The sequence below is a fragment of the Vicugna pacos genome, chromosome 36 (assembly GCF_048564905.1).
Source record: "Vicugna pacos chromosome 36, VicPac4, whole genome shotgun sequence".
NCBI lineage: Eukaryota > Metazoa > Chordata > Mammalia > Artiodactyla > Camelidae > Vicugna > Vicugna pacos.
In genome coordinates this window covers 8,746,618-8,759,530 of record NC_133022.1, presented here as the reverse complement: position 1 = coordinate 8,759,530, position 12,913 = coordinate 8,746,618, and the positions used below count along the sequence as shown (strand labels likewise).

Sequence of the window (12,913 nt, the reverse complement as noted above, 5' to 3'; positions counted from 1 at the left end):
TGTGTCCTTCGGCAAACTCAAGTGGGATGTCTGGATCCCACAACTGACACCAAAAGGACCCTACAGGCCCGTGCGCAAAATCCCGCGACGTGTCAGGCTGACGCACACGAGCAGCTCTGGCAGCTTCCGGGGCAGGCCCGACCCGGCGCAGGGGTGGGGAGCACGACGGCAGGACGCTGCTGCGCGTCGCAATTCCCCTGCAGGGAAGTAGGCCTCTTCACTGCGGGCTCTTTCCCTTCAAGCCTCTATTTCTTACTACAAAAGCAACATCTACCCAGAGTACAACTGGACGCAGCGGGCCAGGCACATCTCCGTCCCGAGAACAGACGGTCACGGGTTCTGACATTTACCCCACACCAAACAGGTAGACTCAAAGCTGCACAAAGCACACAGGACAAAGCTGGAGGGAGGGCTTTGCCCCTTTCTCAGTTACGAGCATTTCAATGGCCATGCTAAACAGGAGAATCACCTGGCCTCAGCAAGGAAACAAGTCAAACGAGTGACGACACAGGACTCTGCCTCAGTGACCCAGGAGCAACCCCAGGTGCAGGTCGGCAGGAAGGAGTCAGCAGAGCCAGGAGAAGCCAGTGTGGAGCGAGGGCTCACCCTCCGCACGCTATCTCGACAAACCCACAGCCAAAGTCTGCGGTCCTCGGCTTCTGAGCACTCCCTCATGGCTTCTGCAGGCACCAGCCAAGGTGACGGGCTCCAGGGACAAGCAGCCCACTGGCCCCTGGGGAGACTGAATTGGAAAGCGAACGACATGCCAGACCCGTCACAGGACACACAGTCTGGAGATGAGGGCGGGAATGGCTTCCGGGAAAACAGGAAGCTCACCTTTCCCAGGACGACGTCCAACGGAGCACGGCCACCCCACTTACCTGGGCCTCCGGGGCCGCCGCAGGCGGGCGGGAGCTGCCGGCCAATGCCGGGGCCGGGCCAGGTCCTACGTGGGCTGAAAACCACAGAAGGGAGGGAGGATTAGGCTCGCCTGCCAAGACTTTGCTGAAGCCACACAAAACCTGGCGAGCCTTCCTTCCCCGTATCCCACTCGTCCCCGCATCCGACCGAGTGGGAGACAGGTCTCGTGACCCTGAGCGAGACACCACAGGCCACGGGTTCAGGTGTCTCTTCCATAGCCGATCAACGGCCGTGGAAGGTCAGGCCTCCACACGCTGCACACAATGGCAGGGGTGGGCTTCTCCTTCGGGGAGCCCGGAACGTGCTCCCTGTTGAAGCCCCGTGTGCAGAACTGACACGCCTGCCTTCTGCCACAGGCCTCTTACTCCTTACCACTCTACAAGAGACACCTCCTCCCCAGGGCAGGGTGGGGGAGGGGAAGACGCGGTCCATCAATTGCGTCCGCTAAGGGACCAGGGGAGCACGGCCGACAGCCCAGTCAGGGTGGCCCATGGCCTGGGAGGGACCTGGAGAGCGATCTGCCCTTCTCCTGCAGTGACGCAAGGAACAAACAGAGGAATGGACGCTTTCGTCTTACCAAGTGGAGCATCCGGTACTGGTGAGCGAGGCTGCACAGGGCCCAAGGGGGGCCCAGGTGCTGGTGGCAACACGGGCCGGTCCCTGCAAACGCCGGGACGCTGCAAGGTAACCTGCAGGGCAGAAGGGAGAGCCGTGTCAGGCGACAGAAACGGAGCGACCACCGACAAAAGCCGAAACCCAACGCATCAGCTGTCGGCACCGGGCACCCTCCCCACACCCCGCCGGGTGCCCACCCAGCAGCACAGTGCCCCACGCTCCACCCAGCCCTCTGGGGCCTGCAGCCGGCAGCCCGGGCCGCGCAGCAGGACACGGGGGGACAACAATGGCGCCACACGACGCCGCCGCTGTCTCCAAGTGGACGAAGCCAAGGGTCCTGCCTGCGAGGATGCACACAGAGCTGCCAGCACTCTGACGAAAGCAGCGCCTTCCCAACAGGCAGCCCCTTTGGGCAGGACAGCCCTCCTCGCCACCACCCCAGCTCCACGGGAGCTGGCCCGGCGCGGACCAGGAACACGCAGAAGGGACGGACGGGAAAAGCTCGTCCTCCACACGTGCAATCAGAGCCGCACCTGGGTCACCGCTCTGCCTCCAGGACCCTGCCTGGCCCTCTCCTTCCCCCCAAACCAAGTAATCTCCTCCGACCTGCAGGGGCTTCCCCTGGGCGCAACGTGCACTGGGGAGCTGGGCACCCCGGAGTCCTGCGGGGGAGCTGCCCAAGTGCTCCTGAGGGGACAACGCTGCCCACAGGAGGTAGTCAGGCTCCGCTACAATCACCGCTATCCTCAGGGACGTCTGGGTTTTCAGTGCGCTACGAAGCGCGCACTACTTGTGTCCTTCGGCAAACTCAAGTGGGATGTCTGGATCCCACAACTGACACCAAAAGGACCCTACAGGCCCGTGCGCAAAATCCCGCGACGTGTCAGGCTGACGCACACGAGCAGCTCTGGCAGCTTCCGGGGCAGGCCCGACCCGGCGCAGGGGTGGGGAGCACGACGGCAGGACGCTGCTGCGCGTCGCAATTCCCCTGCAGGGAAGTAGGCCTCTTCACTGCGGGCTCTTTCCCTTCAAGCCTCTATTTCTTACTACAAAAGCAACATCTACCCAGAGTACAACTGGACGCAGCGGGCCAGGCACATCTCCGTCCCGAGAACAGACGGTCACGGGTTCTGACATTTACCCCACACCAAACAGGTAGACTCAAAGCTGCACAAAGCACACAGGACAAAGCTGGAGGGAGGGCTTTGCCCCTTTCTCAGTTACGAGCATTTCAATGGCCATGCTAAACAGGAGAATCACCTGGCCTCAGCAAGGAAACAAGTCAAACGAGTGACGACACAGGACTCTGCCTCAGTGACCCAGGAGCAACCCCAGGTGCAGGTCGGCAGGAAGGAGTCAGCAGAGCCAGGAGAAGCCAGTGTGGAGCGAGGGCTCACCCTCCGCACGCTATCTCGACAAACCCACAGCCAAAGTCTGCGGTCCTCGGCTTCTGAGCACTCCCTCATGGCTTCTGCAGGCACCAGCCAAGGTGACGGGCTCCAGGGACAAGCAGCCCACTGGCCCCTGGGGAGACTGAATTGGAAAGCGAACGACATGCCAGACCCGTCACAGGACACACAGTCTGGAGATGAGGGCGGGAATGGCTTCCGGGAAAACAGGAAGCTCACCTTTCCCAGGACGACGTCCAACGGAGCACGGCCACCCCACTTACCTGGGCCTCCGGGGCCGCCGCAGGCGGGCGGGAGCTGCCGGCCAATGCCGGGGCCGGGCCAGGTCCTACGTGGGCTGAAAACCACAGAAGGGAGGGAGGATTAGGCTCGCCTGCCAAGACTTTGCTGAAGCCACACAAAACCTGGCGAGCCTTCCTTCCCCGTATCCCACTCGTCCCCGCATCCGACCGAGTGGGAGACAGGTCTCGTGACCCTGAGCGAGACACCACAGGCCACGGGTTCAGGTGTCTCTTCCATAGCCGATCAACGGCCGTGGAAGGTCAGGGCTCCACACGCTGCACACAATGGCAGGGGTGGGCTTCTCCTTCGGGGAGCCCGGAACGTGCTCCCTGTTGAAGCCCCGTGTGCAGAACTGACACGCCTGCCTTCTGCCACAGGCCTCTTACTCCTTACCACTCTACAAGAGACACCTCCTCCCCAGGGCAGGGTGGGGGAGGGGAAGACGCGGTCCATCAATTGCGTCCGCTAAGGGACCAGGGGAGCACGGCCGACAGCCCAGTCAGGGTGGCCCATGGCCTGGGAGGGACCTGGAGAGCGATCTGCCCTTCTCCTGCAGTGACGCAAGGAACAAACAGAGGAATGGACGCTTTCGTCTTACCAAGTGGAGCATCCGGTACTGGTGAGCGAGGCTGCACAGGGCCCAAGGGGGGCCCAGGTGCTGGTGGCAACACGGGCCGGTCCCTGCAAACGCCGGGACGCTGCAAGGTAACCTGCAGGGCAGAAGGGAGAGCCGTGTCAGGCGACAGAAACGGAGCGACCACCGACAAAAGCCGAAACCCAACGCATCAGCTGTCGGCACCGGGCACCCTCCCCACACCCCGCCGGGTGCCCACCCAGCAGCACAGTGCCCCACGCTCCACCCAGCCCTCTGGGGCCTGCAGCCGGCAGCCCGGGCCGCGCAGCAGGACACGGGGGGACAACAATGGCGCCACACGACGCCGCCGCTGTCTCCAAGTGGACGAAGCCAAGGGTCCTGCCTGCGAGGATGCACACAGAGCTGCCAGCACTCTGACGAAAGCAGCGCCTTCCCAACAGGCAGCCCCTTTGGGCAGGACAGCCCTCCTCGCCACCACCCCAGCTCCACGGGAGCTGGCCCGGCGCGGACCAGGAACACGCAGAAGGGACGGATGGGAAAAGCTCGTCCTCCACACGTGCAATCAGAGCCGCACCTGGGTCACCGCTCTGCCTCCAGGACCCTGCCTGGCCCTCTCCTTCCCCCCAAACCAAGTAATCTCCTCCGACCTGCAGGGGCTTCCCCTGGGCGCAACGTGCACTGGGGAGCTGGGCACCCCGGAGTCCTGCGGGGGAGCTGCCCAAGTGCTCCTGAGGGGACAACGCTGCCCACAGGAGGTAGTCAGGCTCCGCTACAATCACCGCTATCCTCAGGGACGTCTGGGTTTTCAGTGCGCTACGAAGCGCGCACTACTTGTGTCCTTCGGCAAACTCAAGTGGGATGTCTGGATCCCACAACTGACACCAAAAGGACCCTACAGGCCCGTGCGCAAAATCCCGCGACGTGTCAGGCTGACGCACACGAGCAGCTCTGGCAGCTTCCGGGGCAGGCCCGACCCGGCGCAGGGGTGGGGAGCACGACGGCAGGACGCTGCTGCGCGTCGCAATTCCCCTGCAGGGAAGTAGGCCTCTTCACTGCGGGCTCTTTCCCTTCAAGCCTCTATTTCTTACTACAAAAGCAACATCTACCCAGAGTACAACTGGACGCAGCGGGCCAGGCACATCTCCGTCCCGAGAACAGACGGTCACGGGTTCTGACATTTACCCCACACCAAACAGGTAGACTCAAAGCTGCACAAAGCACACAGGACAAAGCTGGAGGGAGGGCTTTGCCCCTTTCTCAGTTACGAGCATTTCAATGGCCATGCTAAACAGGAGAATCACCTGGCCTCAGCAAGGAAACAAGTCAAACGAGTGACGACACAGGACTCTGCCTCAGTGACCCAGGAGCAACCCCAGGTGCAGGTCGGCAGGAAGGAGTCAGCAGAGCCAGGAGAAGCCAGTGTGGAGCGAGGGCTCACCCTCCGCACGCTATCTCGACAAACCCACAGCCAAAGTCTGCGGTCCTCGGCTTCTGAGCACTCCCTCATGGCTTCTGCAGGCACCAGCCAAGGTGACGGGCTCCAGGGACAAGCAGCCCACTGGCCCCTGGGGAGACTGAATTGGAAAGCGAACGACATGCCAGACCCGTCACAGGACACACAGTCTGGAGATGAGGGCGGGAATGGCTTCCGGGAAAACAGGAAGCTCACCTTTCCCAGGACGACGTCCAACGGAGCACGGCCACCCCACTTACCTGGGCCTCCGGGGCCGCCGCAGGCGGGCGGGAGCTGCCGGCCAATGCCGGGGCCGGGCCAGGTCCTACGTGGGCTGAAAACCACAGAAGGGAGGGAGGATTAGGCTCGCCTGCCAAGACTTTGCTGAAGCCACACAAAACCTGGCGAGCCTTCCTTCCCCGTATCCCACTCGTCCCCGCATCCGACCGAGTGGGAGACAGGTCTCGTGACCCTGAGCGAGACACCACAGGCCACGGGTTCAGGTGTCTCTTCCATAGCCGATCAACGGCCGTGGAAGGTCAGGGCTCCACACGCTGCACACAATGGCAGGGGTGGGCTTCTCCTTCGGGGAGCCCGGAACGTGCTCCCTGTTGAAGCCCCGTGTGCAGAACTGACACGCCTGCCTTCTGCCACAGGCCTCTTACTCCTTACCACTCTACAAGAGACACCTCCTCCCCAGGGCAGGGTGGGGGAGGGGAAGACGCGGTCCATCAATTGCGTCCGCTAAGGGACCAGGGGAGCACGGCCGACAGCCCAGTCAGGGTGGCCCATGGCCTGGGAGGGACCTGGAGAGCGATCTGCCCTTCTCCTGCAGTGACGCAAGGAACAAACAGAGGAATGGACGCTTTCGTCTTACCAAGTGGAGCATCCGGTACTGGTGAGCGAGGCTGCACAGGGCCCAAGGGGGGCCCAGGTGCTGGTGGCAACACGGGCCGGTCCCTGCAAACGCCGGGACGCTGCAAGGTAACCTGCAGGGCAGAAGGGAGAGCCGTGTCAGGCGACAGAAACGGAGCGACCACCGACAAAAGCCGAAACCCAACGCATCAGCTGTCGGCACCGGGCACCCTCCCCACACCCCGCCGGGTGCCCACCCAGCAGCACAGTGCCCCACGCTCCACCCAGCCCTCTGGGGCCTGCAGCCGGCAGCCCGGGCCGCGCAGCAGGACACGGGGGGACAACAATGGCGCCACACGACGCCGCCGCTGTCTCCAAGTGGACGAAGCCAAGGGTCCTGCCTGCGAGGATGCACACAGAGCTGCCAGCACTCTGACGAAAGCAGCGCCTTCCCAACAGGCAGCCCCTTTGGGCACGACAGCCCTCCTCGCCACCACCCCAGCTCCACGGGAGCTGGCCCGGCGCGGACCAGGAACACGCAGAAGGGACGGACGGGAAAAGCTCGTCCTCCACACGTGCAATCAGAGCCGCACCTGGGTCACCGCTCTGCCTCCAGGACCCTGCCTGGCCCTCTCCTTCCCCCCAAACCAAGTAATCTCCTCCGACCTGCAGGGGCTTCCCCTGGGCGCAACGTGCACTGGGGAGCTGGGCACCCCGGAGTCCTGCGGGGGAGCTGCCCAAGTGCTCCTGAGGGGACAACGCTGCCCACAGGAGGTAGTCAGGCTCCGCTACAATCACCGCTATCCTCAGGGACGTCTGGGTTTTCAGTGCGCTACGAAGCGCGCACTACTTGTGTCCTTCGGCAAACTCAAGTGGGATGTCTGGATCCCACAACTGACACCAAAAGGACCCTACAGGCCCGTGCGCAAAATCCCGCGACGTGTCAGGCTGACGCACACGAGCAGCTCTGGCAGCTTCCGGGGCAGGCCCGACCCGGCGCAGGGGTGGGGAGCACGACGGCAGGACGCTGCTGCGCGTCGCAATTCCCCTGCAGGGAAGTAGGCCTCTTCACTGCGGGCTCTTTCCCTTCAAGCCTCTATTTCTTACTACAAAAGCAACATCTACCCAGAGTACAACTGGACGCAGCGGGCCAGGCACATCTCCGTCCCGAGAACAGACGGTCACGGGTTCTGACATTTACCCCACACCAAACAGGTAGACTCAAAGCTGCACAAAGCACACAGGACAAAGCTGGAGGGAGGGCTTTGCCCCTTTCTCAGTTACGAGCATTTCAATGGCCATGCTAAACAGGAGAATCACCTGGCCTCAGCAAGGAAACAAGTCAAACGAGTGACGACACAGGACTCTGCCTCAGTGACCCAGGAGCAACCCCAGGTGCAGGTCGGCAGGAAGGAGTCAGCAGAGCCAGGAGAAGCCAGTGTGGAGCGAGGGCTCACCCTCCGCACGCTATCTCGACAAACCCACAGCCAAAGTCTGCGGTCCTCGGCTTCTGAGCACTCCCTCATGGCTTCTGCAGGCACCAGCCAAGGTGACGGGCTCCAGGGACAAGCAGCCCACTGGCCCCTGGGGAGACTGAATTGGAAAGCGAACGACATGCCAGACCCGTCACAGGACACACAGTCTGGAGATGAGGGCGGGAATGGCTTCCGGGAAAACAGGAAGCTCACCTTTCCCAGGACGACGTCCAACGGAGCACGGCCACCCCACTTACCTGGGCCTCCGGGGCCGCCGCAGGCGGGCGGGAGCTGCCGGCCAATGCCGGGGCCGGGCCAGGTCCTACGTGGGCTGAAAACCACAGAAGGGAGGGAGGATTAGGCTCGCCTGCCAAGACTTTGCTGAAGCCACACAAAACCTGGCGAGCCTTCCTTCCCCGTATCCCACTCGTCCCCGCATCCGACCGAGTGGGAGACAGGTCTCGTGACCCTGAGCGAGACACCACAGGCCACGGGTTCAGGTGTCTCTTCCATAGCCGATCAACGGCCGTGGAAGGTCAGGGCTCCACACGCTGCACACAATGGCAGGGGTGGGCTTCTCCTTCGGGGAGCCCGGAACGTGCTCCCTGTTGAAGCCCCGTGTGCAGAACTGACACGCCTGCCTTCTGCCACAGGCCTCTTACTCCTTACCACTCTACAAGAGACACCTCCTCCCCAGGGCAGGGTGGGGGAGGGGAAGACGCGGTCCATCAATTGCGTCCGCTAAGGGACCAGGGGAGCACGGCCGACAGCCCAGTCAGGGTGGCCCATGGCCTGGGAGGGACCTGGAGAGCGATCTGCCCTTCTCCTGCAGTGACGCAAGGAACAAACAGAGGAATGGACGCTTTCGTCTTACCAAGTGGAGCATCCGGTACTGGTGAGCGAGGCTGCACAGGGCCCAAGGGGGGCCCAGGTGCTGGTGGCAACACGGGCCGGTCCCTGCAAACGCCGGGACGCTGCAAGGTAACCTGCAGGGCAGAAGGGAGAGCCGTGTCAGGCGACAGAAACGGAGCGACCACCGACAAAAGCCGAAACCCAACGCATCAGCTGTCGGCACCGGGCACCCTCCCCACACCCCGCCGGGTGCCCACCCAGCAGCACAGTGCCCCACGCTCCACCCAGCCCTCTGGGGCCTGCAGCCGGCAGCCCGGGCCGCGCAGCAGGACACGGGGGGACAACAATGGCGCCACACGACGCCGCCGCTGTCTCCAAGTGGACGAAGCCAAGGGTCCTGCCTGCGAGGATGCACACAGAGCTGCCAGCACTCTGACGAAAGCAGCGCCTTCCCAACAGGCAGCCCCTTTGGGCAGGACAGCCCTCCTCGCCACCACCCCAGCTCCACGGGAGCTGGCCCGGCGCGGACCAGGAACACGCAGAAGGGACGGACGGGAAAAGCTCGTCCTCCACACGTGCAATCAGAGCCGCACCTGGGTCACCGCTCTGCCTCCAGGACCCTGCCTGGCCCTCTCCTTCCCCCCAAACCAAGTAATCTCCTCCGACCTGCAGGGGCTTCCCCTGGGCGCAACGTGCACTGGGGAGCTGGGCACCCCGGAGTCCTGCGGGGGAGCTGCCCAAGTGCTCCTGAGGGGACAACGCTGCCCACAGGAGGTAGTCAGGCTCCGCTACAATCACCGCTATCCTCAGGGACGTCTGGGTTTTCAGTGCGCTACGAAGCGCGCACTACTTGTGTCCTTCGGCAAACTCAAGTGGGATGTCTGGATCCCACAACTGACACCAAAAGGACCCTACAGGCCCGTGCGCAAAATCCCGCGACGTGTCAGGCTGACGCACACGAGCAGCTCTGGCAGCTTCCGGGGCAGGCCCGACCCGGCGCAGGGGTGGGGAGCACGACGGCAGGACGCTGCTGCGCGTCGCAATTCCCCTGCAGGGAAGTAGGCCTCTTCACTGCGGGCTCTTTCCCTTCAAGCCTCTATTTCTTACTACAAAAGCAACATCTACCCAGAGTACAACTGGACGCAGCGGGCCAGGCACATCTCCGTCCCGAGAACAGACGGTCACGGGTTCTGACATTTACCCCACACCAAACAGGTAGACTCAAAGCTGCACAAAGCACACAGGACAAAGCTGGAGGGAGGGCTTTGCCCCTTTCTCAGTTACGAGCATTTCAATGGCCATGCTAAACAGGAGAATCACCTGGCCTCAGCAAGGAAACAAGTCAAACGAGTGACGACACAGGACTCTGCCTCAGTGACCCAGGAGCAACCCCAGGTGCAGGTCGGCAGGAAGGAGTCAGCAGAGCCAGGAGAAGCCAGTGTGGAGCGAGGGCTCACCCTCCGCACGCTATCTCGACAAACCCACAGCCAAAGTCTGCGGTCCTCGGCTTCTGAGCACTCCCTCATGGCTTCTGCAGGCACCAGCCAAGGTGACGGGCTCCAGGGACAAGCAGCCCACTGGCCCCTGGGGAGACTGAATTGGAAAGCGAACGACATGCCAGACCCGTCACAGGACACACAGTCTGGAGATGAGGGCGGGAATGGCTTCCGGGAAAACAGGAAGCTCACCTTTCCCAGGACGACGTCCAACGGAGCACGGCCACCCCACTTACCTGGGCCTCCGGGGCCGCCGCAGGCGGGCGGGAGCTGCCGGCCAATGCCGGGGCCGGGCCAGGTCCTACGTGGGCTGAAAACCACAGAAGGGAGGGAGGATTAGGCTCGCCTGCCAAGACTTTGCTGAAGCCACACAAAACCTGGCGAGCCTTCCTTCCCCGTATCCCACTCGTCCCCGCATCCGACCGAGTGGGAGACAGGTCTCGTGACCCTGAGCGAGACACCACAGGCCACGGGTTCAGGTGTCTCTTCCATAGCCGATCAACGGCCGTGGAAGGTCAGGCCTCCACACGCTGCACACAATGGCAGGGGTGGGCTTCTCCTTCGGGGAGCCCGGAACGTGCTCCCTGTTGAAGCCCCGTGTGCAGAACTGACACGCCTGCCTTCTGCCACAGGCCTCTTACTCCTTACCACTCTACAAGAGACACCTCCTCCCCAGGGCAGGGTGGGGGAGGGGAAGACGCGGTCCATCAATTGCGTCCGCTAAGGGACCAGGGGAGCACGGCCGACAGCCCAGTCAGGGTGGCCCATGGCCTGGGAGGGACCTGGAGAGCGATCTGCCCTTCTCCTGCAGTGACGCAAGGAACAAACAGAGGAATGGACGCTTTCGTCTTACCAAGTGGAGCATCCGGTACTGGTGAGCGAGGCTGCACAGGGCCCAAGGGGGGCCCAGGTGCTGGTGGCAACACGGGCCGGTCCCTGCAAACGCCGGGACGCTGCAAGGTAACCTGCAGGGCAGAAGGGAGAGCCGTGTCAGGCGACAGAAACGGAGCGACCACCGACAAAAGCCGAAACCCAACGCATCAGCTGTCGGCACCGGGCACCCTCCCCACACCCCGCCGGGTGCCCACCCAGCAGCACAGTGCCCCACGCTCCACCCAGCCCTCTGGGGCCTGCAGCCGGCAGCCCGGGCCGCGCAGCAGGACACGGGGGGACAACAATGGCGCCACACGACGCCGCCGCTGTCTCCAAGTGGACGAAGCCAAGGGTCCTGCCTGCGAGGATGCACACAGAGCTGCCAGCACTCTGACGAAAGCAGCGCCTTCCCAACAGGCAGCCCCTTTGGGCACGACAGCCCTCCTCGCCACCACCCCAGCTCCACGGGAGCTGGCCCGGCGCGGACCAGGAACACGCAGAAGGGACGGACGGGAAAAGCTCGTCCTCCACACGTGCAATCAGAGCCGCACCTGGGTCACCGCTCTGCCTCCAGGACCCTGCCTGGCCCTCTCCTTCCCCCCAAACCAAGTAATCTCCTCCGACCTGCAGGGGCTTCCCCTGGGCGCAACGTGCACTGGGGAGCTGGGCACCCCGGAGTCCTGCGGGGGAGCTGCCCAAGTGCTCCTGAGGGGACAACGCTGCCCACAGGAGGTAGTCAGGCTCCGCTACAATCACCGCTATCCTCAGGGACGTCTGGGTTTTCAGTGCGCTACGAAGCGCGCACTACTTGTGTCCTTCGGCAAACTCAAGTGGGATGTCTGGATCCCACAACTGACACCAAAAGGACCCTACAGGCCCGTGCGCAAAATCCCGCGACGTGTCAGGCTGACGCACACGAGCAGCTCTGGCAGCTTCCGGGGCAGGCCCGACCCGGCGCAGGGGTGGGGAGCACGACGGCAGGACGCTGCTGCGCGTCGCAATTCCCCTGCAGGGAAGTAGGCCTCTTCACTGCGGGCTCTTTCCCTTCAAGCCTCTATTTCTTACTACAAAAGCAACATCTACCCAGAGTACAACTGGACGCAGCGGGCCAGGCACATCTCCGTCCCGAGAACAGACGGTCACGGGTTCTGACATTTACCCCACACCAAACAGGTAGACTCAAAGCTGCACAAAGCACACAGGACAAAGCTGGAGGGAGGGCTTTGCCCCTTTCTCAGTTACGAGCATTTCAATGGCCATGCTAAACAGGAGAATCACCTGGCCTCAGCAAGGAAACAAGTCAAACGAGTGACGACACAGGACTCTGCCTCAGTGACCCAGGAGCAACCCCAGGTGCAGGTCGGCAGGAAGGAGTCAGCAGAGCCAGGAGAAGCCAGTGTGGAGCGAGGGCTCACCCTCCGCACGCTATCTCGACAAACCCACAGCCAAAGTCTGCGGTCCTCGGCTTCTGAGCACTCCCTCATGGCTTCTGCAGGCACCAGCCAAGGTGACGGGCTCCAGGGACAAGCAGCCCACTGGCCCCTGGGGAGACTGAATTGGAAAGCGAACGACATGCCAGACCCGTCACAGGACACACAGTCTGGAGATGAGGGCGGGAATGGCTTCCGGGAAAACAGGAAGCTCACCTTTCCCAGGACGACGTCCAACGGAGCACGGCCACCCCACTTACCTGGGCCTCCGGGGCCGCCGCAGGCGGGCGGGAGCTGCCGGCCAATGCCGGGGCCGGGCCAGGTCCTACGTGGGCTGAAAACCACAGAAGGGAGGGAGGATTAGGCTCGCCTGCCAAGACTTTGCTGAAGCCACACAAAACCTGGCGAGCCTTCCTTCCCCGTATCCCACTCGTCCCCGCATCCGACCGAGTGGGAGACAGGTCTCGTGACCCTGAGCGAGACACCACAGGCCACGGGTTCAGGTGTCTCTTCCATAGCCGATCAACGGCCGTGGAAGGTCAGGCCTCCACACGCTGCACACAATGGCAGGGGTGGGCTTCTCCTTCGGGGAGCCCGGAACGTGCTCCCTGTTGAAGCCCCGTGTGCAGAACTGACACGCCTGCCTTCTGCCACAGG

At 63.1% G+C, this 12,913-nt stretch overlaps 1 protein-coding gene across 1 annotated transcript in view; it reads right to left on the bottom strand.

Moving 5' to 3' along the window:
- LOC140691686 (uncharacterized) overlaps nucleotides 1-10,721 on the bottom strand; it is a 29,556-nt gene extending 18,835 nt beyond the window's left edge. Inside the window, exons 1-6 of the mRNA XM_072955537.1 lie at nucleotides 10,718-10,721; nucleotides 5,536-5,609; nucleotides 3,826-3,937; nucleotides 3,209-3,282; nucleotides 1,499-1,610; nucleotides 882-955 (exon numbers count right to left, since the gene is read on the bottom strand). Of these exons, the coding sequence (XP_072811638.1) occupies nucleotides 882-955; nucleotides 1,499-1,610; nucleotides 3,209-3,282; nucleotides 3,826-3,937; nucleotides 5,536-5,609; nucleotides 10,718-10,721 (450 nt within the window). The remainder of the gene's footprint in view (nucleotides 1-881; nucleotides 956-1,498; nucleotides 1,611-3,208; nucleotides 3,283-3,825; nucleotides 3,938-5,535; nucleotides 5,610-10,717) is intronic.
- Nucleotides 10,722-12,913: the final 2,192 nt, after the last annotated feature.